The 25,904-nt window shown below is 38.6% G+C and overlaps 2 protein-coding genes and 1 long non-coding RNA gene across 7 annotated transcripts; 1 reads left to right on the top strand and 2 right to left on the bottom strand.

Moving 5' to 3' along the window:
- Positions 1 to 572: 572 nt before the first annotated feature.
- LOC124183115 lies at positions 573 to 4,259 on the bottom strand. Its single transcript, XR_006870928.1, has 3 exons — positions 4,123 to 4,259; positions 1,033 to 2,377; positions 573 to 670 (listed from the first exon to the last, which is right to left on the bottom strand). It is a non-coding gene; the product is annotated as an uncharacterized LOC124183115 (long non-coding RNA).
- Positions 1,317 to 13,108, top strand: LOC124183111 (CD109 antigen-like). Of its 5 annotated transcripts, none has more exons than XM_046571156.1 (28): positions 1,317 to 1,364; positions 2,826 to 2,905; positions 3,062 to 3,254; positions 3,420 to 3,647; positions 3,767 to 4,017; positions 4,167 to 4,325; positions 4,479 to 4,650; positions 4,898 to 5,089; positions 5,186 to 5,287; positions 5,369 to 5,502; positions 5,584 to 5,704; positions 5,818 to 5,961; positions 6,144 to 6,263; positions 6,356 to 6,410; positions 8,934 to 9,156; positions 9,368 to 9,485; positions 9,562 to 9,748; positions 9,825 to 9,985; positions 10,146 to 10,284; positions 10,376 to 10,494; positions 10,576 to 10,715; positions 10,800 to 11,019; positions 11,102 to 11,479; positions 11,740 to 11,892; positions 11,972 to 12,147; positions 12,246 to 12,417; positions 12,545 to 12,647; positions 12,761 to 13,108. In XM_046571156.1, the coding sequence occupies exons 1-28, from the start codon at positions 1,332 to 1,334 to the stop codon at positions 12,970 to 12,972; spliced, it is 4,485 nt and encodes a 1,494-aa protein (XP_046427112.1). In that variant the 5' UTR covers positions 1,317 to 1,331; the 3' UTR covers positions 12,973 to 13,108. The 5 variants fall into 5 exon arrangements, with proteins under 5 accessions (XP_046427112.1, XP_046427113.1, XP_046427114.1 ...); XM_046571157.1 differs by lacking the exon at positions 8,934 to 9,156 and adding an exon at positions 7,204 to 7,342; XM_046571158.1 differs by lacking the exon at positions 1,317 to 1,364 and adding an exon at positions 2,118 to 2,256.
- Positions 13,109 to 13,508: 400 nt separating this feature from the next.
- On the bottom strand, positions 13,509 to 17,068 carry LOC124183114 (GPI transamidase component PIG-T). The gene is made up of 8 exons (XM_046571169.1): positions 16,603 to 17,068; positions 15,863 to 16,037; positions 15,476 to 15,707; positions 15,182 to 15,349; positions 14,660 to 14,957; positions 14,385 to 14,537; positions 14,041 to 14,287; positions 13,509 to 13,797 (listed from the first exon to the last, which is right to left on the bottom strand). Exons 1-8 carry the CDS (start codon positions 16,907 to 16,909, stop codon positions 13,548 to 13,550), a joined length of 1,830 nt encoding a protein of 609 aa, XP_046427125.1. The 5' UTR covers positions 16,910 to 17,068; the 3' UTR covers positions 13,509 to 13,547.
- Between the last annotated feature and the right edge of the window lie 8,836 nt (positions 17,069 to 25,904).

Below are 25,904 nucleotides of genomic sequence, written 5' to 3'. Positions count from 1 at the left end.
TTCCGGGTATGGTTATGCGTAGACACGCAGAAATATTCTTCATTTTCTGTTTTTATTTATTCGATTTGTTCGAATGTAAATTGTAGCAAAAGCAGTCAAGATAGCGTTTAAATTATGTAAATGTGAAAGTGTAAATCATATAATGAGTCCTAATAAACATGAATGTGCTATAATATTAAGAGTAAATGACGTATATACAAATTGATTGAGAAGTTGATTACATTTTCGTATAAATATAGATTGATCTTGTGTGATAAGATCTGATTGAGAAGTTGATTACATTATTGTGCAAATAGGTTGATTCCGCTTGATTTTGGCGTTGATTTTTGGCGTTGGTTTTCGTTGATTGATGTATCTATATATCAATTAGAGAATACCACCAAAATAACGCAATCTGACAATGAACATTGAACCAAGTTACTGAACTCTGTATAACAGCTAGTAGAGCTCAGTGCACGCAACCGATACAACGCGTAGCCATGGCGCGTAGCTACAATTCTGGCCTGACGGTCCTGACAGATAGTTGCCGGAAGTCGCCATGAGTGCGACAAGAGCTTACCAGCTTCAAACACACCTATCTCTCTCTCACCGCTCGTCGCTTAATTCAAGATGGCTCACGATCAGATTCCCCCTTGGAGCATATTACTGTAAATGCTCTAAGATTCCGCCACTGAAATAGAGATATACATTTCAGTGGATTCCGCTCTCTCAGCTGTAACTGAAGATATATAAAGACGTCAAGCTCTGGCATAAATATATATTTCCTTCGGCTGCGTGGGACACGTGGGTTTTAGTGGGTCCGGGGGTAATTCTCTTGCTCTGCACTTAATTACCAACTCGTCTTACGGAATTTCAATATTAAACCGAGTCAGCATCTGAGCAGAACGCAGTAATTTTTCTCCGGCTCTTCAGTTCCCCTTACCATAACTTTACCCGCGAAGCAAACTCGGCAAGGTTTAAAAGACTTTATTCCTATATACATCTTGTGTCAATTCCTACTAAAAATTCACCTTATGAAGACTGGAAACTCACCTAAACCCCTTACAATCAATGGGGTGGCAACACTGCAGAGCCGTTTGAGCATTTAAGTTACGTGACGATCAGTGGGATGGTAGCATAGTGGCAGGTTCCACAGCAAGCATATGCAGTACAGTACAGGCAGTGACTGACACCCACGTAAAGTCTGTGCAGGCAACCTTCGTATGCAAGGTGAAATGATGAAATCACCGAACGAAATGCATTTTTTCTTTTCAGTTAGAGAGTTCTTAAATTGCAACCACGAATGTGTATTCATATCGACATCACCGAGTGGATTTTACCAATTGTTGAATATGCGATGTCTGTGTGGGCAGGTGTTGAGCAAGGTGAATCAAAGAAATAGAAAACACGCATCTGACTACACGATTAAAGAATAGGAGATAGATGAGAAACATGGGCGGCTCAATTTATAAGCGGCCATTGCGCGGCTCATTGCAGTCCTGCTTTTTGGAGCGTCATAATTTGTAGGATATAGTCCTTTTTACGACTGAGGATAATAAGCTGGTTATTTAATCATTATGAATTAGGAGTTGCAATACATAAACCTGCATAAGCAACAGCGGCCGAATGTCCGGGAATAATTGCGATTTTCCCAAACGCACAGTTATGTCGTACCACTTGCATAAAACTTCAATTGTATTACACCGTACTTCAATATGCGTAATCGTAACGGTTTATACCCATGTATATACGTTAGATCGGCAGTCTACAAGAATACATTATATGTATATGTATAAAAAGTCACGGGGCGTCATACTCGAGGAAAAAGTGGGGAATGCGGAGGAGAGAAAGGATTCCTAGCGATCAACGGCTACCTTGATTGGCACTGCATCGGTCCCACAGATCTTCTCAAGGTGTGACCGCCGTCGCTCGGAGAAAACCAGTTTCGCCGCGCTAATTTCCTACTACATTCATCGTTCGCTTCGACACGCCCGGTTCTTCGTGTGCTCTGTTTTATCACCTCCAAAATCCGAAAAGATCCGCGTACAGCGACGCGCCTTATTTATACGTCCTACGAGTATTTAACTCATCGGCGTGTATCAAATTGTGATTGCTTTGCTCCTGTTGTACATTTCGCGGTTCATCATTTCCTGGATCGCTGATCATCCTACGCCTGCGGAAGATTGTGTTTTCGGTAAAGAATCCCGATAGCTTTGTTCCATATTAGAAAGCTGCGTTTAGTAGAGAATCAGGGAAAGCCGACCCAAATTCTTTGAGGTGAGTAGCGAGTTACCTGTAAAGCTATGCTCATCACGTTCAATATCAGTGAGACATAGCTCCTGTTTCGGCAAAGACGTAGCTTCCTACTATCGCTCTGACGCACAGGTGTATCGAGTGCCTGTAAATGTAGAAAGGATGCTTAGTCAGTATTTACCGACCGAGTTAAATGTTTTTTTATCCTTCACTACTACTACCGAAGCCGACGCATCACTGATGTGAAGGCCACACTCAGCGTAATTCTACATAAGCTGCTGAACAAAAATATCCAAAAACTTTCATATTTCATGCAAAATTAACGCCAGCGAATGTATTCCGGCGATAAGTGGTATTTCAAATTATATATTTTCCGGCCTTAATGTTGTGTAAAGCAAAACGTATTTTGGATATTTGTATTCGGCATTGCAAGTAGAATTGCGCTGACTGCAACATTTTCATATCGTTGATACGTAATATGGGAAATATGGCAACTTGTTTGTACTCGTACGAAAAGTAAACGGACATAACAGTAAATTTGCCCAACGATACAGGAATGATAACGTAATATGATCATGTCTTGAATTTTGTAGTGCCGTCGAGAAATAATGGACACGCTATGGCCACCGTTACTGCTCATGCTGGGGACAATTGCTACCGTAACATCTTCTCCGTACGTTTATGTATTTCCAGTCATCAGCTATGTATCGCGGTTCTGTCTAATAGAGATAATTTTTCACGGCATCTGTAATTGTGCAAAATAATATCAATGACGAACACATCATTCTATGTTCTATTGCTCGCATCTCACAGATATTTTTCTTCAAAGGTACTACACAGTTATAGGACCAAAAGTTGTCCGGCCAAACTCGGAATATCACGTGTCTATTGGGACAACAGAGATATCTCAGCCATCCACTATTTACATAGAGTTAAGCGGAAATTTGGACTCTGGAAATGTATTCAATGTCTCCCAGACCATTACGGTGGAACCTTATTCAACTCGTATTGTCAGGCTTGAGGTTTGTTCCAGTGCACATGCTCTTTTACGTGCCATACTTGATCTGATACTTCTGTTGGTATGAAATGAGAATAAAAATGGTAACATGATCAAAAGTATTGTAGAAAGTGAGGAGGAGAGTGAAAAATGATAACCTTTTAAATGGTTGCGAAAATGTTGTCTGTAGGTTGGAGACACGACGCCTGGAAATTACAAGCTGGTATCGCGAGGACTCGCTGGAATTATATTTTCCAACTCTACTGATCTTCGATACATCCACAAAAGCTATTCTGTTTTTGTGCAGACCGATCGAGCGGTCTATAAACCTGGTAGCAAAGTCTTGTTTCGCGCTGTAATACTAGACTCAAGGCTCCGCCCTCCACTGAGCAGCGCTCAATTAGATATATACATAACGGTAATTAATCTAACAATTTTAATCAGACAACGTTTAGAGAGTATTATTTTTCGAATCGATTCGAGATACCCTCTACATAACTTGAGCATTGACTAAAATTATATGAATCACTTTGCCAGGATGGGCAGGGCAACCGAATCAAACAGTGGAAGCGACGCACGGATAGTAAAGGTGTCTTTGTCGGAGAATTGCAGCTCTCTGAATCACCAGTACTAGGAAATTGGAAGATCTTTATCAACATATTGGACCAAACTTTTGAAAAGCAATTTGAGGTTGCCGAATATGTTCTGCCTAAATTCGAGGTGGTCATCGATGTACCGAAACATGCCACCTTCAAAGACTCCTCTGTAACCGCGACCGTGCGTGCTAGGTGATGAAATTTTTACACTTTTGCAATGATACTCTTTGCACTTCTCGTCGTGAACACGACAAAGTCAATCTACAATATCTCTGGAAAACTGAAATCGTCACTTACTTCTCAAACTCATTTCTCGAAATAATTAGATGTAAACGTTTTAGGTACACCTACGGCAAACCAGTAAAAGGGGAAGCGACCATCACAGCATACCCAGATATATTTTCTGATGTGATCCAGCCGATATTTCAAGCGCCAGTCCGGAAAGTAGTGCCTATAGATGGAAATGTTACAGTCAATTTCGACATTGGCAATGAGCTAAGGTGATCTTGATGTGACAAACCTGCAGTTTTCTACTATTATACATACTTCTGGCAGTGAAGTTACCTATGGGCAACTTGATGGATTGTTGTTTAGAATTTCGCAGGTCTTACAGCATCAATGAGTTGTCAATGATTGAAAATTTTTATTCACAGGCTCACGGACGATTACAAACGACCTATACAATTGGAAGTAGCTGTCAAGGAGGCATTGACTGGCCGCATACAAAACACCTCCGCGCAGATGATATTGCATAAGCATCAATATACAATGGAACTCATACAAACAGCAAAAAGTTATAAGCCAGGCTTGAAATACACTGCGTTTGTAAGTTTACATAACCAGATATAATCGATGTGTGAAAGTATGACGTATTATTCTGACTCTGTATTGACTCTGGATGTAACTTGGCTGGAATATGAATGAATAATGGCTTGAATGAAAGATAAATTACGCCTGTGGGCAAAAATCATATATTCGTGTATATACACCTATGTCTGTCCATGCAGTGCAGATGTCATTTTCGCTTAACCAATGTCTGTGTATTAATAAAAGCGATGCCATTAATTTGCAGATAAAAATCGCTCATCATGACGGAGCACCTGTCCAGGACCAGATAAATCCAGTACAAATATGGTACGGCTTCAGCCATGATCAATCTGCCTACACCAACATTACTCGCATGCTGGACAAACATGGAATGATACAATTAGATTTTTACCCACCCCTCGCGGAAAATGATACCTCAGCCGCGTTGAATATTCAGGTATGTTGTTATTTACATAGCTTTCAATTGCTTCGAAATAATTAATATCTATTAGTTGATACAATTACTGGAAGAATGAATTGGGTTTTTATAAAGGCACAATACTTGACTCTGCATGAGTCGTTTTCTACAATAAATCAAGCTCTGTCGCCGAGCGGAACTTACATACAGGCACTTTTGAAGACCGAAAAACCCATGGTACGTGTGAACCATTCTTCCTGAAGATATGCACTCGAAAATTCTATCCCAGAATGTGAAAAAATGGTATACTTTAATTAGGTAAACAGTAACATCGAAATCGAAGTAAATTCCACAGCACCCCTCAAATATCTGAGCTACCAAGTATTGGGACGAGGCGACATTCTCAATGCAGCTTCTGTCAAAGTCCCAGAGGAATACACTGTCAAATTTAGGTGAGATATCATCCAACTTTAACAGTGCACGTGTTGTATTTCAAAAGTATATCTTTCTATATGTCTTATTCGTACCCATAGATTCCTTGCCACATACGTGATGGCACCAACAGCACATATATTGGTCTACTACATGCGCGATGATGGAGAAATAGTTGCTGATTCTCTTAATGTCGATCTAGATGGCGCACTTCAAAATTTTGTATGTAACGAATTGAATTAACACACCGAAGTAGTAAATGAAAGAATAACTTCATCCTGAATGTGAAAAACATTCGATATGATGGTAATTTGGCCAAATCTTTGGTGTTGCAGGTTGACATCAAAACTATGCTCAACGAAACAACACCTGGAGCTAATGTAGATCTTGTTATCTCATCAAAGCCAAATTCTTATATTGCACTTCTCGGCGTTGATCAAAGCTCAATTCTATTGAAGTCTGGCAACGATATATCACATGTGAGTATTCGATGCATCACGCACAGTTGAATTTTTTATATGAACAGTTTCTTCGTCATATTAGAAAAAAGAGAGAGGAAAACTAATATCGCACATTTGTAAACCAAGAAGGATAATATTTTTTTTCATATGTTGTATCTCCAATTGCTTGAATTTTGGCAATGTCGTAACTCCGTTTGCAGGACCAAATATTGAACGAACTGAAGTCATACGATATGAACAACGAGTTTTCATCTGTTTTTCCGGCATGGGGTAGTTCTTCTTGGAGCCCTGGATCATCTACTGCATTCGACGTCTTCAATGTATGTGTAACGATTTGCAGATAAATCTGTCTCTAAATTTGACAGAAAGCAGAGATACTGTTGAAAATTATGTCCAAATAATTGTATTTCAGGAATCTGGCGCGGTTGTCTTGACCAATGGCTACGTCCACGATATGTCCCCACTTAGTAAGTTTCGCATCAGAATTTCGAAGTAGTATAAATATAGTAATGTTTAAATTACTTCCTGAACAAGCGCCAATACTCTTTACGATAGTATAATAAACTTGTATTCGTGTGCAATAACCTGGCATGTATAGATAACGGTACATGTGACAACCAAATGCTCGTTTAAGATCGAACCTAAGGCGATTTTTTTTCGACACATCTCCACACGTACGAGTGATCTTTACCCACAGTATTCTCAGTTCTTAAGTCTCCGATACTCGAAGGTGAAATGCCATTTTAATATGTGTAGCTGTCATTTACTCTGACGCAAAATTATACCTGATGGCTTTACCAATTTTGCAGGAGCTTTCGATTTTTTTGGTCAAGTGTTTTGAAATAGTTTTTTCCCCTAGATCCGCAAATTTTAAGATTATTAAACGTTATTTCACGCAGGACGTTTCTATGTTCCGGATAATTTTTTAACCAAACACTTGAAAAGTATGCATTCTCGTATCCACGAAATTTGCTGGTATGAGTGTAGAAAAAAAATTCGCTAGGGGTTGACTGTGAATTTCGAAAATACTGACTTTACGGAATTAAAAATGATTAGGCCCAGTTCTTGATCCTTTGAAAATTTATTTCACGAGAACGACAGGACGAATTAATCAAATCGTGTACTCAATATGCAAATTCAGATGATCTGTCAAGGAAAACAAAGTTGTAAACGTTTCTCGAGGACTTGGTTTACCACCTGCCTATTACAGTAATAATGATACCCTCCCACTTGTTACATAACAAAGAACATATTGCATAGTATACCAAAGAGCTAATTTCGACGAAGAGATGTATGAAAGTGCGGCGGCGAGCCCCGACCCGACTACAATCCAACCTGGGAAACTGAAAGTGCGCAAGAACTTCCCTGAAACCTGGCTTTGGCATATGCTTGATGCTGGGTATGCGATAATTAATTGATTACATTTCACGACTCCCCTCAGTTCGGTGAATGGATTCTTGATTATTTCGATTCATCTTGGACCCGACCCTAAGGGCTGATTGTTGCAAAAGATCGTTTCATGAGTTTAACTTCTTAGCGCTTTAGAATGTAATCTTTCCATAAACACAATATTTATACAAACTTAGGTATAGTATATGTATATAAGTGATACATACCTATACGGATTGAACGGTTTTTATATTAAACCTAATAGCGGAAATTTGCCATCACCGACATTTTTCCAGAATCTTTTTCTACAAGGGTAGCGTCAAATAAGTGTTGTCACAGGTCGACGTTTCTCAATTTCATCAAATGTATCGGCATTCGGAATAAATAAAGCCTGCAGCATCCAAGTTGCAAACTTTTCGAGTAATGGTACTGTAACTTCTGTATAATGTGCGGAAAATCTTAGAATCCTTGGAAAAATCCTTAAAAACCGCGTCTCTGATGAATTGGAAGTCATTAGTGAATGATCAGACTGGTTAACGCTCATTCTGACGGTACTGTTAGGAAATAAGTCATGAAAATGAATGGCAATGGTCAATGACTGTACAATTGGGTAAAACGGGTCGATTTATCCACAAGTGTGTAGTATATTAGGGTGGTCCATATTTAGGCCTTGGACGAATTTTTTATTGTTCGCCCCCCAAATCGACTCCAAATAATTCAAAAACGATTCCCCAATTTTTTCAGATCTTTATCTCAACTCTAACATCTGCCTGTAAGAGGGTGGCCCCATTTGAAATACATGTGTTTTGGTTATATTTCTTCATTCACAGTATATATTTTATTGTAAGAGTAATGACTTTCAAAAAAATCTATAACTGCGAGACTTTAATGGATATTGGTGCTACTATCCAATAAAAAATTCATGTCATCATACCAGGCAATCTAGATGAATTGCACACCCTCTAAATCTGATTTTTTTTTCATTTACAGGGTATGCAATTCGTTCTTTCCACCAGTTATTGACACGTTTAGACCTAATTGTTGACTCTTTTATTTTCCAAAATTATAAATTGACGGCACAAATTGTGAATTTCTTGACTAAAACCGATTGCTAGAGGGTTAGACACTACAAATTTATTTTTTGGTAATTTTAGAACTAACGATCAAACAGATACAATCAAAAAAGGTCAATAATTGGGACAGGGTGAATAACTGTTGTACTTACCTTAAATAAGGACTGCCCTAATATATATCTATACTATTATGTACAGGCACACCCATATATGTGTGTATAAAATTTTCACCTCTGTTTTTCTCTCTTATCATCAAAGATGACTGTCTCATGAAGCAAGTGGCGGAAATAGACCTTACAGCAATGGAAAGTTTTTAACTAACGAACTGCTAACTTTCCCACTACTGCTAACCCCGCGTGAATCTCAACTCGTAATAACAGTCATATTTATCTGGTATAAGGGCAACGCTCGCCTTGATAATGTAAAGATAAGTGCGATAAGTGACGAGGTGTGTAAGCTCAGCATGAAGTAGGAGAAAATAATACCATGACCTATCCACCTACCTATACCGTTAGAGTTGGATTGCAGGCCAGCCAGGAATTGTTGGTGGTAGAATAGATGGCTTCCACCCTGGTGTCTCCACGCTCAGGCCAGACATCGGCCCACCGGTAACATACAGAATAGCAACCAGACCACCATTGGCGGGTCCCTACGCCTTCTCTCGTATTCCAACCCCGGTATGGAACAAGCCCCATGTTTTCCCAATGCATGACATCTCAAACACCTGGCTTTTCGCGAATTTCTCTTCAGGGTATTTATTGATGTCTTCTTGCACGCTTACGTATTCATGTAGTTATACGGTGCCTCTTCCTTTCTTTTTTGTTTATTGTTTTTTTGTTTGTTCGTCCCACCCTGTATGCCATGTTTACACCCACAATCGGTTATTTTGAATCATTTTCATTAACATAAAATTCGTTACACTAATGGTGATAAATGTTGAAACAGTTTTTCTAATGTAACAGGCCCGAAGGAAAAACTGTTCTTCGGCGGTCCGTTCCTGACACCATCACCTCCTGGGTGCTTACTGCATTTTCCATTGACTCCGTTCACGGGTTGGGACTCATTGATACTCCAAGAAAGGTGTGTATTTGACACTCAGTTATTCCAGACTTGATGAATGTGATTGACTATAACATGGGATATCCGTGTGTTTCAGCTGAAAGTCTTCCAACCGTTTTTCGTATCTCTTGATCTACCGTACTCTGTGATACGAGGAGAGATTGTTGCTATACCCATTGTAGTTTTCAATTACCTGGACAAGGATCTCACAGCGGAGGTCGTACTGGAAAACATGAACCAGTTTGAATTTGCTGAAATATCAAACGAGATCCATGACACACCGAGTAAGTGTAGATTGGGTCGCAGGTGTCGCAATATGTATTCTCAAAGCAAATAAACAATTTGATTTATTTACCGCAGAGCTGGAACTATATCGCAGAAAGACGATCGATATCAAGGCTAACTCGCAAGCATCTGTTTCCTTCATGATTATTCCTAGGGACTTGGGCCATATTGTCATTAAGGCCACTGCACGCAGTACCTTGGCTGGAGATGGCATCGAGCAGAAACTACTTGTCAAGGTAAAACTCGATATTTTATAAAATTTGATTTGAGTTTGTTTTATTCAAAAGTGTGTAAATTTAGGTTTAAGAAATATTATCAAAAATATTTTATTAGAAAATGATAAAATAAAATTTTTTACATATATTTCCAAGGTTCATTAGCTTTATGGATTTTCAGTCTGAAGGAGAAACTCAGTATCGGAACAAGGCTATATTTGTTGATCTGCGAAACGCAAAAACATTTGAAACCAACTTGACGGTAGATATACCAAGAAATGCTGTAGTGGGCTCTGAGCATGTGGAAATTTCTGCCGTCGGTAAGATATTGCCAGGGATTTGAAGCTTGCGAGAATTGAAAGCAGGTAGAGGAATAAACCGCCCAGCTAACACTACGATCTTTATTCTCAGGGGATATTCTCGGACCCAGTATACCGAATCTGGCGAATTTAATCAAAATGCCATTTGGATGTGGAGAACAGAACATGCTCAACTTTGTCCCCAATATAGTGGTGATTAACTATCTGAAGGTGTGTAATTCTATAATAATATTCCTTATCCATGTCGATATTATTCGTTATTTTTATCTGGACTGTAATTCATTATTATAGAACACCGATCAACTCACGCAAGCAGTTAAAGCAAAAGCACTCAAATATATGGAAATTGGTTACCAGCAAGAGTTGACTTATCGTCACGAGGACGGGTCTTTTAGCGCATTTGGAACCTCGGATCACAGTGGCAGCACATGGTGAGTAGCGATATAGCTAACAGACATCTGCCCTGAAACAGGAGTCGCAATCCAATTTGTATTACCAATTTTATTCCGTTGTAGGCTGACCGCATTTGTGGCAAAGTCATTTGCCCAGGCTGCAGAACACATTATGATAGAAGATCGAATTATAAAGGAAGCTCTTCAGTGGCTCACCACCAACCAATCACCAAACGGCAGCTTTCCTGAGGTAGGAAAAGTGAGTCATCGCGACATGCAAGGCGGCGCAGCTAAAGGCTTGGCTTTGACTGCATTCACTTTGGTAGCCTTCCTTGAAAATCGGGTAAGATCGATAATGACCGACAGCCTTACCTACTAGAAAAGTTACAAAAAAAAAAATTTAACACTGTGTGTTTCACCTGCAGGATTATTTTGAGGAATACAGCAATGTCGTAAACAAGGGAGTCGATTATATTGTGCGGAATCTCGAAGGGCTCGATGATGTATATTCACTTTGTCTCTGCACCTACGTTTTAAACTTAGCCAAGAATCCTTACGAAGACACAGCATTTAATCGATTGGAATCAAAAGCCAAACAAAGCGGGGATTACATGTGGTGGAGTAAACCAATTCCAGAGGACAACAAGAATCCTTGGTATTCGTTACCAAGTTCCGTAGATGTTGAGATGACTTCATATGCATTGCTTACGTACCTCAGACGAAACATGGTCGCCGATTCACTACCCATAATGAAGTGGCTCGTGAGTCAGAGAAACGCAGATGGAGGATTCGCCTCAACACAGGTTCGCGATACGATTTTGCAAGTTCCAATATTTCTCTTTCATCTATCATCGACGTGAAAAATGCTAATTCCAGATACATAGGTCTATAGTTAAACAAAATGAACATGGAATAACTTAGTGTTCATGCAATAAAAAAATGTCTGGTGAGAACTGTGAAAGAGCTATCATCCACTTTCATGGAGAAAACAAGGATTTTTCAAGTCGATAGTACATAGAAAATTGCACATTTTGCTTATTGGATGGCTCACCCTTATTTGCAGGACACGGTAATCGGAATTTATGCGCTATCTAAGTTGAGTGAAAAAATATCATCCAAGAACAGCAACATTGCCATATCGTTTGTCTACGAAGACGGAGGTCAAAGCAATATCAATATCAACCCAGGCAATAATATGATTCTTCAGAAGCATATGGTATATTTTTTGGTCACGCCTTTTTTTTACTTGGGAAATATGGGACTAGATTTTTGACCACATCCCGTGTCTCGTTTAGTTGCCAAGAAAAACTAGAGAGGTGAACCTGACGGCTACCGGCACTGGATTTGCAATAATTCAAGTATCGTACAGCTACAATCTGAATGTGACCGGTGCATGGCCCCTATTCACCCTCGACCCTCAAGTGGATAAAAATTCAAATGCTAATCACTTGCAGCTTTCAATTTGCTCTGGGTACGACAAAATGTCTGACGTACAATGCCAAAAGTAGCATTAGCAAAACGATAGCCATTAGAGTAAAATTAATTACATTCACTATCCCCTTCAACCAGATTCGTCCCTACAAAAGAAGCAAACGAAAGCAACATGGCTGTAATGGAAGTAAGTCTACCGTCAGGATTCACTGTCGACATTGACTCCCTCCCGAGCTTGGAAATATCGCAGCATGTTAAACGAGTCGAGACCAAAAATGGAGAAACTATGGTAGTCTTGTATTTTGACAAGGTAAGCGATTTGCAAGTCATTAATTAGGTGAGAAAAAGACGAACGTGCAGAATCTCTATAGTTCAGACCAATGTACTATTATATATATCCATTACAAGAGTATAACTTAGTAAAAAACAATTCGCAGATGATAAGAGAGGAGTATTGCCCGACAGTGTCCGCGTTCAGGACTCACAAGGTTGCCAAACAGAAGCCTGTTCCAGTCTCAATTTATGACTACTACGACTCAAGTAAGACAGCATTTTGCATATATTCTTACTATTATCAGCAATTTGTGGGAGAATATCGCATTCTGAGAGGGAACAACCTACAAAATGCTTAATATATCTGTTTTGAACTTCAGGTCGACGCGCGAGAGTGTTTTATGAACCGCAGAAGGCTACGCTGTGCGATATCTGCGATGGCGAAGATTGCGGTAATGTTTGTGTAGGGGTCTTGGACAATCAGAAAAACGAAAACGACGGTTCGAGGGGGAGTGCGTGCACCATGTACCACCTCTCGTCGCCTGCTCTACTGTTTGTCATTATGTTTGCAAAGTCATCCTTCTACTTCTGATTATTTATCAAGTTGTCCGTACGTACGGTATACAATTCCATTATAATTGTACCTAATACTTTTCAAGATTAAATTATAGCAATTACGATTAAAAATAACCAAAGTAAGTAATATACTATAATACCATGCAATTCGAGATATTCGAATAACTTTTTCAGCCGTCCATTTATCTTTTCGTTTTTGTCACGTACCCAATTGTATATTATATGTATACAATGAGATTGGTATCGGAATTGTTCATAATAAAATCTAACTATATGTTATATTTGTGTTCTCTACTGTGCCTCACAGATTCGTTCCAAATTTGCCGAGTTCTGAATTTTTTCCGTCTTGCGTCACAGAGGTATATCGGTGTTTCAAAAGGTTTGTGTTTACAGAAATGAAATATGCCAACATTTTATGTAAGAAATACCAGATAATCGATTGTTTGATTTATTTACCTAATTGCTTTAAGTTTTTATTTTTACAACTCATGATATTATGTCGCCAAGGCCTTTGCGACAGATCCAATAGTGTGTATGGAGTATTCTTTTTTAGAGCGAATAGCAAATATGACTGAAGAGAACTTTGCATATCTACTCTATCTTATCTACCTTTGTTTTGGAGAGTTTCTCTCTGATGTAAGAAACTAGTTTATTTTTCTTAGATGGCTTGAGAACAAGCCTCTTTGTTGTTATGTTGTGGAGGGGTCCGAAAGCCAGTGCCACGGCCGTACAAGCCAGACAAATAACATTATAAGGCATACTAAAGTCAGGCGTTGGCAGACTGACAAGTAGAATCTCAGTCCGTAATTGGACCAGGTAACCGTCCCGAGATGCATTGAAACTGCAACCACACAATAATGATGGCTTTAGGTTGTATTATATTCGCTGCATTGACCAATCAGGAAACAGCTTCGGATGTTTCAGAATAACGTCCCGTGCTGGCCAGTTTAAAAAAAAAAAATTACTCAATTTGCCAGGTTCAACATCTCAGTGGCCACCCTAAATGGTAATGCTCTTCTTACCTACTGGTCCTCGAAGCTTAACGGAATATTGTTCAATAATTGATCGATCATTGTTTCCTTACCTGGATGAAATAGTACTTCCGTCCTGAGGTAGAGCGGTGTAATTTCTCGCAGTTGGGAGAAGAGAGGTTATTATTGCAGGGCCCATGTAGAACCCGTGATTAGCGTCCGGAGGGTATTCTTGCCACTTGAGAAAAAGATAGTCTAATTCTATTGAAAACTCTGTTACAGAACGCGGGGGAAGTCGCAGAACCATTTCGAGGTAGTAAGGACGTTCCCTTTCTCTACCAGGCACGTATCGCTTGATTACTGAAACCACGAGCAAAATTCACGAACCAAGGATTAGAAAAAATTATTTACAGAATGGAGATGGGAACAAACGATACTCGCTGAAATCTAGACATACGAGGCTTGAGTAATTTCCCCTGGCAGGTGATCCTTATGGTATGAGTGTAGACCGGTATGTACCATGGAATGTTCTCCAGGAGCACGACATCCAATGGCTTCCAGTAATTATTATGGAGTTTTGTCACCAGGCCGCCTCTTTCTTGACCATAGCCTGAGAACAGCGTTTTGTCACGAATTATTCAGATCCTGCTATGTCAAGAACAATGACCGTCCATTTCATAATACTACAGTTTAATAAAGATCAAGTCCATTACAGTATAAACACAGACACACCTACTACATATCTGTTTGCAAAGAGCACCGGTGGAATTTCGATTCCATAAATTTTGGCTTTGCTATGGACAGCAGCGACATTGAACATCCCGGCATTGGAGAAAGATTTAATATCGTACACAGCTATTCTATTTTCTTGACCTCCTCGTAAGCTGATTAGAGTCTCCGGTGGCTCAGGCACTAGCCGATAAGTTTCAGATGTCTCATTATCGGTTACATCTACATATACATGGCTCAGGGTGGCCAATGGACAAGCGCTTCGGAGTCCAATGCCGAAAAGCTTTCGCACCGACCAGTCCTGCAGGTCAGAAAGTATTGGCCATGTTCATATTATTTTGTGAACCAAAAATTATTTCAGGATTCCAATATCACGTTGGATCCAGCATTTTTAACTTGGTAATTCATAGATAAGGTTCAGTCTATTTCATTTTGTAGGATCAAGAATGATACAAAAGAATAAGATTCAACCAAAATGAGTTTTTCATAAAAATATGCCTGCTATTCGATGCCATATGTACGTACCTGCGAATCAGTTGTCATAGTGTCGTAGACCAATGAAATTGTTTGCCGCAGTTCAATGGTAGTTTGCGTGCATGCTGCATTGGTACATACAGGTCGTACATCAACAGCTATCGAGTGGTAATTAGTGTTATGGATATATGCTGAATTCAAGAGAGTAGCCAATCCTTTCTAAGGGATAAAACTATGTTGAATAGGTTTAAAATTTTTTGTTTATACGAGCAAAGACGAAAATGATAAAATATTGTGATTTCGACGTTAGTTAAATATTGTCAGAGTATTTTTTCTTGTTCATACCTTAGAGTCGCACGGTAGTAATTTTTTAAACGGTGTCAAGTTTTCTGTGCAAACTATTTCTCTTGGCAGCGAAGAATATCGAAGACAGCTAGAGTTTAGCGGTCTTGGAACAGCACCGCTGGGTCGAAAGGTAAAATCAGGTGACAAGCTGTTGGACACATCCACAAAATTGAGCGACGCGCACAGCAAACCCGCAAGAGCATTAGTCAAGCTTTTCCAATTCTCATCGATCCTAAGAGCAAGAATATCGAGTATATTATCATCAAATATGGTACTAATACAAATTTCCCAAGGAAAGGCAATCGATGAAAAGAAGATGAGAACTCTTTGAAATGTCAAAGTTGTTGAGTGATTGTCGTTAGGGTAGATAATAGTAAGTTATTGTACCTTCGGTCGTCGTTGAACCAGGCATAAACCTCGGCGCCAGAACCGGTATCTTGAAGAGGATATCCCCATTTCTCGTAACGCCATAATCCTTCAGTCAAACTGACGTGAAGTTCTCTGACATTGTGCCGGCCGATTATTTCCCCTAACCCACGAGGAAATAGCCGAGAATGTTGGACTGTATACAGAAAGATGTATGCAATTCGATAGATCAATTGCATTCAAGAATAGAGCGATCAAACAAAGAATGAGCAAATAATGAAACAATAGAGTGTCAAACTTAAAGCGAGGTTAAAGTACCAACAAAGTGAGAAAATCTAATTTCAGAACGCTATTCTCTCACGAGCAAGGAAAATACTTCAAATGTTGGGGAATGACAGTATTTGCGATCGTATTTGTGTATTGGGACAAAAAACAATTCGAAAATTGATCTAGAAGTGCGCAAACCATGGGATTCGGATATCAGTACACCATAACCTCAAAGTGAGTGAAAATCTGGTTATGTTCAGTGTTTGCGTCAATTTTTCGAACTTACTCAAATCATCACCCAAGCACAATAGTGCACGCTATTATTTCCCAAAGATTTTTTTATTCAAGAGGGAAGAAAATTGTAAAATACGATTAACTCATCTGGTCAGCACTCCGACCTCACCTTAGTACCGCCGTTTTCCAGGTTATGACGTTTGGCCATGCATCTACACTGATATAGAAGTACGTATGTACGGATTATACGTAGTACATACAGGTTTCAGTCTCAATGTCAGTCCGCCACAGGGTAGTAAATTGAAAATGTGCGTAGACGTGTCCGCTTGGCAAGGGCTTCAGCATAAGCTCCTCGTTGAAGGCATCATCTACGTCGGAAGTACAGGAAACGAATCCGACATCTCCTATGGCACTCAATATCAACGCCTGTATAAAGTACATCGCAAACGCAGTTCGCATTTTCGCGCACGATTGTAACTGCAATTGGATTATTTTTAAGCAACCCTTCGCCCATTCGCAAATCGAGGTTAAAAACTTTTCGCACTTCGGATATACGGCTATGCGCATAACCTCCACCAGTTAATCGCACTTAAATCGCTCGAATCGTCTTTCCACCAGTCAGGACTCACTGCCGCTGACTAATGACTTGCATACATAATTGTGGAAGTTTATTTAATAATAATTGTTTTACTGGGTACACTTACACACCCCGCGTACCTCCCTCTGCGTCATTTTCCTTATTAGTTATTAGTATTAGCATAGCCGTAAAATATAGAGCATAGACTGCGCACTCACTGGTACTGCTTGTGGCAGCGCCAAAAGTGAGAGAGAAAGAAACACACGCGGCCAATGTTTTGTCTCTTTCTAAGCATTTGATTGGTCGTTGATCAATTGCTCGGTCATGTCAAATAAACTCCATCCGATTAACAAAAATAATATCATCTAAATAAATGTACAATAAACATGCAGCTGGTTTACGGTTAACAGCGTTAGAAACCTTTTCTTGATGCAAAGGATGGGAGCCAGAATCAAAGAAGTTAATCAAAGGATGGAGATATATATTTATTCCTATATGTACCGTATATAATTTATGTACATACCTATGGTTACTACTTAACTCGTGTATCTTCAATCAACGCTCATATCTTCGTTCCCAAAGAAAATACAGCTGACATATAAAAATAAGCTCTTAACTGACGTTAGATTTCCGTGGTTTTTTTAAATACAGTGTATTTGCAGAGGAAAACCCAGACCTTTCTACACAAAAATACTACTTGTAAATATTTTTTGTAAATTAGGTAGGACTCGATTGTTATTAATGTTTGAATCTATGCTGTAACAAACCCCAATGAACTTCAGGCAATCATTATCACAAAAGCAATTGAAAAAAATTTAAAGAAGATCAAGGTTCCTTTTTTCAACTTTTACTCATATTATTTGGTTAGATTGCGACTCTGCCCGCTAACCCCCAAACACAAGATAGTTCAAAAATTTATTATCAAGTGTCCTGATTATAATTACTCATATCTGTTCATTTCATTATAAATTTACGGCAGTGCCTGTGTTGATTGTTAGGAATTTCGAGTTTGAGAGAATATGTATTCTCGATTACTTATGCGTAAAACGTTTAGTTATTGATGCATCATTTTTTTCGCATTTTACGAATGTATCCTCTGGAAGTGCGGCCTTCACAGTTTCCTCGGCAAGTATCTGCGCGGTATAAGAAAATTATGTATAGCATACTCGTATTATGTATTATCTTACTCAGTACAACCTTTTGTACACACTATTTTATTCACAATTACATTGTAAGTAACAATAATTCAATAATCACGCGTTGAAAATCTTTCCCACTCAAAGAGTCATATTTTTTATTTTAACTGATTTGTGATTTGTGTTCTTGACGCATCACTTCCTTTCGGTCGGAAGTAATAAATTTATATGCATAATGTGACAACGCATTTTTGTGGTTTTTCATTGAGTCTAAAACCAATTAATAATATTATAAAATGCACGTTATCATATTAGTTGCCTTTCTGTTTATATATGTGAAAGTATTCAGTTTTTGAAAAGTGTATTTAACAGTAGATTTGGTTAAGTAATCTAGAAATCAACCGAGTATACAAATTTGTCATAAAAATTTAAAAACATTTTTCTACAATATAGATTCAAAAGCGAAGATGGGAGTTAATTTCTAACTGTATTTCATTTGGAACAATAGGTTTTTCAGACAGATTACCGGTATCTTGAACGTACAAAATTTCAACACGGTTCTTTTTGTCATTTTTAGTAGCCGGTTTTGAATGAGCTTCGTTTTTTTATTCTTCATCATTTGTCGCGGAAGACCTGCTCATTTGGTATGGAAATATTGTGTTTTATTGTAACGACTTGTATCGACTGCAAAAGGTCAATTCAGGGAGAAAAATGCTGGAATTACCATACTCTAAATTGCCAAAGGTATGTGCACCTTGTTGACTTTAATTAAGAAACGAAATTTATCAAAAGAAAAAGGTATTTACGTGGAATTCACTGACTAAACTAAAGAAATCCGAAGGTATTACGATTCCACACGCGTTACACATTGTCGAAGCATGAGTTTTATTGACAATGAGTTAAATTTACGCAAGAATAAAATTTTCATTTGAAAAACTACAATATGTTAATATTTGACCAGTGAAAATAAGTTCACTTATGCTCATTTCCACACCACCACAAGCGGTAGAGCACCCGGCGCGTTTTTTTTTTACGTGGTATCCCCAGTAGGCCTACTCCACGGAGAATACTTGCAAGATCGATCTTACATTCTTCGAAAAATTGCAGATAACGTTTTTTCACATGTTAATTATGGTACATTGTTTTCCCCAGTCAATTTGTACTCGCCTATATTTGCAGTTTGTTAGAAATTTTTCAGTTCATATAACCCGCTAACTAATTATTATCGATGAAAGATGACTGTTATAATTATGGATGAAAGATGATTGTTTTAGTTATAGATGAAGGGTGATTGTTTTTCTCTTATAGGTGAACGGTGATTGACTTTGGATATTCGCACACGAGTTTGTTTTCTTATGAGGTATGAGATAATCACTAAAGTGGAGAACATGGTGAATACGCAAAGCAATCAAAAAGTAAACTAAGATCGAAAACACGAATCGCTGTTATACATTGGCATTTACCTATCGGAAGACGATGCAAAAATCCTTGAAGAAATGGAAACAAATCGGAGTAGAATAAGCACAACCACCAAAATACGACAGAGCTGTATAATTCTACAGTGAAGTACAAACCGAACATGACCTATGAGCGACTCGAGAAAAAAAACTCCGACACTAAACAATCGCAATTAAAGACTAAAACCATGAAAGAAACTACAGTTGAATAAATTTTACCAGACTTTGTGATCATGATGATTCTTAACCACATCACTAAATCTATGCGTCGGTGAAAACAAGATGAGTAATCCTGAATCAGACTCGAACCAGACCTAAGCCTAAAAAATTAATCGTTAATTTTTCAGTATAGTAAATGAAACTCAGTTACCTGCAACGGATGACAATATAATTCGTGACATATGTCGATACAGGCAAAAATATACTTCGCTCAGATAAGTAAAATATATAATAAACGAAAAAGAGACAAATTAATTAGTTAAAAGTAACAGAAGGTTTGATTGACGGAAACAAACAAAAGGTATGATTGGCTGAAACAGATAAAAAGTTTGATTAGCTGAAACAGACAAAAGGTTTGATTATCTGAAACAGACAAAAGGTTTGGTTAGCTAAAACAGACAAAAGGTTTGGTTAGCTAAAACAGACAAAAGGTTTGATTAACTGAAACAGACAAAACGTTTGATTAGCTAAAAGAGATAGACAGTTTGATTAGCTGAAACAGAAAAAGGTTTGGTTAGCTGAAACAGACAAAAGGTTTGATTAACTGAAACAAAAAAAGGTTTGAATAGCTGAAACAGACAAAAGGTTTTATTAACTGAAACAGACTAAAAGTTTGATTAGCTGAAACAGACAAAAGGTTTGATTATCTGAAAAAGACAGAAAGTTTGATTAGCTGAAAGAGAAAAAGGGTTGATTAGCTGAAACAGACAAAAGGTTTGATTAACTGAAACAGACAAAAAGTTTGATAAGCTGAAAAAGACAGAAAAGTTTGATTAGCTGAAACAGACAAAAGGTTTGGTTAACTAAAAAAGACAACCGGTTTGATTACCTGAAAGAGATAGACAGTTTGATTAGGTGAAACAGAAAAAGGTTTGATTAGCTGAAGCAGACAAAAGGTTTGATTTTCTGAAAAAGACAGAAAGTTTGATTAGCTGAAAGAGAAAAAGGGTTGATTAGCTGAAACAGACAAAAGGTTTGATTAACTGAAACAGACAAAAAGTTTGATTAGCTGAAAAAGACAGAAAAGTTTGATTAGCTGAAACAGATAAAAGGTTTGGTTAGCTGAAACAGACTAAAAGTTTGATTAGCTGAAACAGACAAAAGGTTTGATTATCTGAAAAAGACAGAAAGTTTGATTAGCTGAAACAGAAAAAGGGTTGATTAGCTGAAACAGTCAAAAGGTTTGATTAACTGAAACAGACAAAAAGTTTGATAAGCTGAAAAAGACAGAAAAGTTTGATTAGCTGAAACAGACAAAAGGTTTGGTTAACTAAAAAAGACAACCGGTTTGATTACCTGAAAGAGATAGACAGTTTGATTAGGTGAAACAGAAAAAGGTTTGATTAGCTGAAGCAGACAAAAGGTTTGATTATCTGAAAAAGACAGAAAGTTTGATTAGCTGAAAGAGAAAAAGGGTTGATTAGCTGAAACAGACAAAAGGTTTGATTAACTGAAACAGAAAAAAAGTTTGATTAGCTGAAAAAGACAGAAAAGTTTGATTAGCTGAAACAGATAAAAGGTTTGGTTAGCTGAAACAGACAGAAAGTTTCATTAGCTGAAACAGACGAAGGTATGGTAGGCACAATCACATAAGTCCACATACTGATAACAAATGGGTCGAGTCCAACATGATATTCGCCTTAATATTCGTTGCTTCAATTATTAATTATATGGATGAATAAAAAACATTATGAATTTTTTGAATGGAAATCGCTTTCTGCTTTGGGTTATTAAAGTGAATATGTTTTTCAACTGAACATTCTATGGGAGCTTTCCAGCAACGACACAAAGCGACACTGTGTCGAACATGGTGCTTTCCAACAACGACACAGGCCGTGTTCGTAAATTGACTGACAGTGCTGAAAATTCCCTAGGACAGAGTCAGAGCTATCCATGAACTTGGAAGCGCAAAAGAGATGAAAGATTGCTGACAGTACTGTCAGTCAATTTTCGAACACAGCCAACAGTCGGACACAGCTGCGGAGCATGGTTCGACACAGTGTCGGATTCATTGCTGCCAATTTTTTAGTTAGAGATTTTATTTTCGACGCATGATGTTGTTTATATTTATTTATTAAATGCAATGATAATCTACACGCGTTTCACAAATATTTTTTTTTCTTGGAGAGCTCGATGTTCTTAGATTTTTCGTATAATGCATGAGCGGACTCTAGTAACTGAATTAAGATCCTCAAAGCGTTCCAGCAAGCACCAAGGCACGGTGTTCGACCGTGTAACACAGTGTCACACTGTGTCTCCTTGCTGGAAAGCTCCCTTTAGTTCTAAGTGCATTTGTTAAAAAAATTGGTTATGTTGCCCTGAAGCAGAAAATAATATCCGTTAAACGATCTAAATCGTGATCGCACCCGTTGAACGAGTGTTTCTGTACGCCAAGATTCTCTACTATCACTATACACTACCAATATTTTTGTACCTGGGCTTTGAGCGCCGGGCTTCAACTGCCGCGCTTTCTCTCATAACTGAAAGGTATCAAGTCCACGCGCAAAAGGCGCCGTGGAACTTGAAAACTTTATTATTTGTAAAAAAATTGACAGAAGAGCTGAAAGATCAGCACATTGAGAGTGCGTAACTCTTTTATATACTGTTTGAAAAATCGACGAGTAAAAAAACGTGTCCGATTCCCGTTATTAATTTACGCGCAAAAGGCTGCGTCCAATTCTCATGATTAATCTACGCGCAATAAGGCGCGACAGATTAAACTGTCAAAAAATTTGTATTACCTGGGACTTGTCCCAAAAATTCTGTAGAAACCCAATCCACATCTGTATCTTTTTGAATTAGGTACATTGCTATGCGGATTGTTCTTCTCAGATCATAAATCGAATCGAAATCGGGAGGGAGGTTGGAGGGCATGCATTATTGTGTGGCGTGACGGTCGGCGGTCCTCTTCGACGCGAAGTCTTCGAGCTCAGCATTTCTCTCCATCTAACGTACCACGGAACGCGATAGATGGTCCAGAGATGCGTTTTGCTCATTCAGACGATCACAGAGATCAACCTCATGCAATAATGGTCGCTAATGACTAAATAATTGAATTGAATTGAATTGAATTGTGTGACGATTGAAAAATAGTTGCAAAGCGACAAGAAATAGGAAATTCAATCTCTTTAATATTTAAATGCTCATAAATGATCGAGAGACTCGAATACGGAGTTATTTGGGTAAACAATTTCTGTGATTGTTTGACGCTGTGGATTATAAAAGTTAGTAACATCACGGTACATCGCGACCTTCCTACCTTTGCCTGTTTCACAACGCAACCACCCGACGGAAAAGAGACTCACACACGCATGCATAAGCCCCGCGACGTATCCCAAAACGTCCACCTACCTACCCGGTTACCTATATTCGATCTAAACGATTCTCCATTTTTTCCAACACACATCATTCTTCATCATTTGCGCCGTGGTCACTGACTTACATTTCGTTGGTTACCTGTTGGGAGCAAAATGTTTTTGTATCATAGTCTGCCAACTCAGAATACAGTATCGCGGTTGTTCCCGCCAAACCTAATATTGTATGTATTATTTTAATGTTTAATGTTAGCAGACTATCGGTACATTAACCTTTTGTAAAATTGATTAAAAACATGCTACATGCCATTTAGCATTTTTCTAAGCGAACTAAGCCTGCAGTTGATCAATACTTGTCGGCTGTTGAAAAATTGAAAATGATATATAATATAAGATACAATGTTATTAAGTTACGTTATACCAGAGTTTGGTATTTTATCGATTTAATAGTAATGTGAATAATTGAATACGTTCAAACCTCAGGTGAACCCACCACTTAAACGGTATCATCGGTAATTTCAAACGTAGATTATTACATCAGTTACGAAACACAATTCGATCTCGCGAGTGCCGAGTAAGCGATGGTTACCTGTCACGATGCTCATTCCACTTTTAGCAACGTGCAAAATTGCTAACTCTAAGCTATGGCAATTTAAATTGCGAATAAAAAATTATTCGACTGAAAGTCAAGCACGTTGCAATCGCGAATGAACCTATCCATGCAGTTAAGAAATCGATGATTTGTGTAACAATTGTTACCGCCACGCCACATGACAAAGGAATCCCAGGGAAATACCCGTAACCTAACACGTGCAAACTCACCAACGTTGCCGAGAAATGGAAAAGTTACTCGGAAGTCTCTGCTTAAATCTGTGAGAAACAAAACAGAATACTTGAATTAATTTAACAAATTGGCTTTTCAGTTTGCAAATTAATTATTACTGTTGTCTAGTTTCATATTCTTTGTATGTTAAGCAAGAACAAAAGTTCGGCTTCATGTGTACCACCTTGAATTATCAATGAATAATCAAAGAAGTATTGTTACCTCGACTCTGGGCTGCTCCACACTTTTATACGTAGTAGTTCTTGCAGCATCTGAGGTTTATTGGCGAAGCGACGCACTTTTCACATAATTTAGATCCTCACTAATCTCTTATAGTCCAAGAATCCGCACCGCAATAACACTCGAGCCTACATTCACTTTGTGTGCTGCAGCTGTCTAAACAGAGTGAATAAACTTTCTAACAATGCAACTGCGCATTTACCAATGAGCAGCCAAAAAAATAAACTGACACACGACGCACAGAGACAAAAATAGACATCACTGAATAAATAGAACTCGAGACACGAAACTCTCCTTGAACGTTCGTAGAATGTTTTTATTTCAGTAACTCCGTTTCTTTTCAGGCTACACACAGCTCTTCGTGTATTATTCACAGATGAGTATGGTGCAAGTACACTGATCGAACAACGCGGTCTGAATGTTGAACTAATAATGAAAACACGTCATTTCACTCCGATTGCTCGGGAACGATTGATGCCGCACGGCGTTCAGAAGAGTCAAATCAGTTCTGTGCAGGACGGAAGATAATAATCCTCCCACCCTCTCTGTTGTTCTTCCAATGGAGTGGGGGTAGCTGCACATGCCCGCCTAGCTGTTCTTCTCCTCTCGTCGCCCCCCCACTCCATGGGCAGACCAACAGAGAGGGCGGAAGAATTATTATCTTCTGTCCTTTAGAGAAACCGATTCAAATGCGTTCAGGAGACGCTCAGGCCGTTGCTTACGCTTTATTGTATATATCCCTATGGTCGCAACGGCCGGGTGAAAACACCACGTAAGCTACGCACAACGCGATCAAGATATGTTTAGAGCTTTGCCGTAATGTGTGACGTCAGGTGAAGTACGAATTCTACGATCACTTACAGATATTTCTTGAACGGGATTTTCTCAACTTTGCAATTTCACTGTGACGACGGTATATTACCAACGTTTTGCACGCGATAGTTATTAGTTATGAAGAACTTCTTTTACTAGCCTTTATATGTATATCCTCAGTTAACGGATGATTATTTAAGAATAAATGCCATATATTTCGCCAGAGTTTATAACTGCGAGATGAAAAACCTCGAAGTTCGTTTTATAAGTAGATAAAATTTCATATCGTGAGATTAAGTTGCAGTATTCAAACACGTTAACATTAATAATTAATTGATATAATGAGCAAAAGAATGAAACTGCTCACTGATAAGATAAATATAATAAAAAAATACATTTTCCGCACTCAACACTCAATGACTTTTTTCTATCAATTTTCAAGAGAAAATTTCACATTAGAGGCGCTTGATTTATGTTACGTTTTGGTTAGAAAGAAACAGATATTGGCCGCGTACGTTGCTGTCTCTTTTTACGGACTGAACGACGTACGGCCTTAAGCTAAGACTCCATGTATGCGTTGAGCTCCGGCAAATGTTGCGGTGACCAATCAGAGCCCGGCGCAAGTCCGGCAGCGGCAACCTCCGGCATGCCGCACCGCACTGCGTTGAGATCAAAATATTTTAATTTTTCCGCAGTACCGCACGTCATTCGGCTAAAGTCGAGAATCTTCGGGACCATTCGGAATCTGGCAAGACTCAAATCATGGCTCAAATATGGCTCAAATAATAGTCGACGTGACGTAGGTTATGTCGTACAAAACTGTCTATGAAAACAAACCATCAATGGGAGCTTTCCAGCAACGACACAGAGCGACACTGTCGAACATGGTGCTTTCCAACAACTTTCCGACACAGTCGGACACAGATGCGGAGCATGGTTGGACACTGTGTCGGATTCATTGCTGCCAATTTTTTAGTTAGAGA

This window comes from Neodiprion fabricii, chromosome 5, assembly GCF_021155785.1.
Source record: "Neodiprion fabricii isolate iyNeoFabr1 chromosome 5, iyNeoFabr1.1, whole genome shotgun sequence".
NCBI classification, from domain to species: Eukaryota; Metazoa; Arthropoda; class Insecta; order Hymenoptera; family Diprionidae; genus Neodiprion; species Neodiprion fabricii.
Note: the sequence above shows the minus strand (reverse complement) of the source record. Positions and strands in the feature narration are given on the sequence as shown.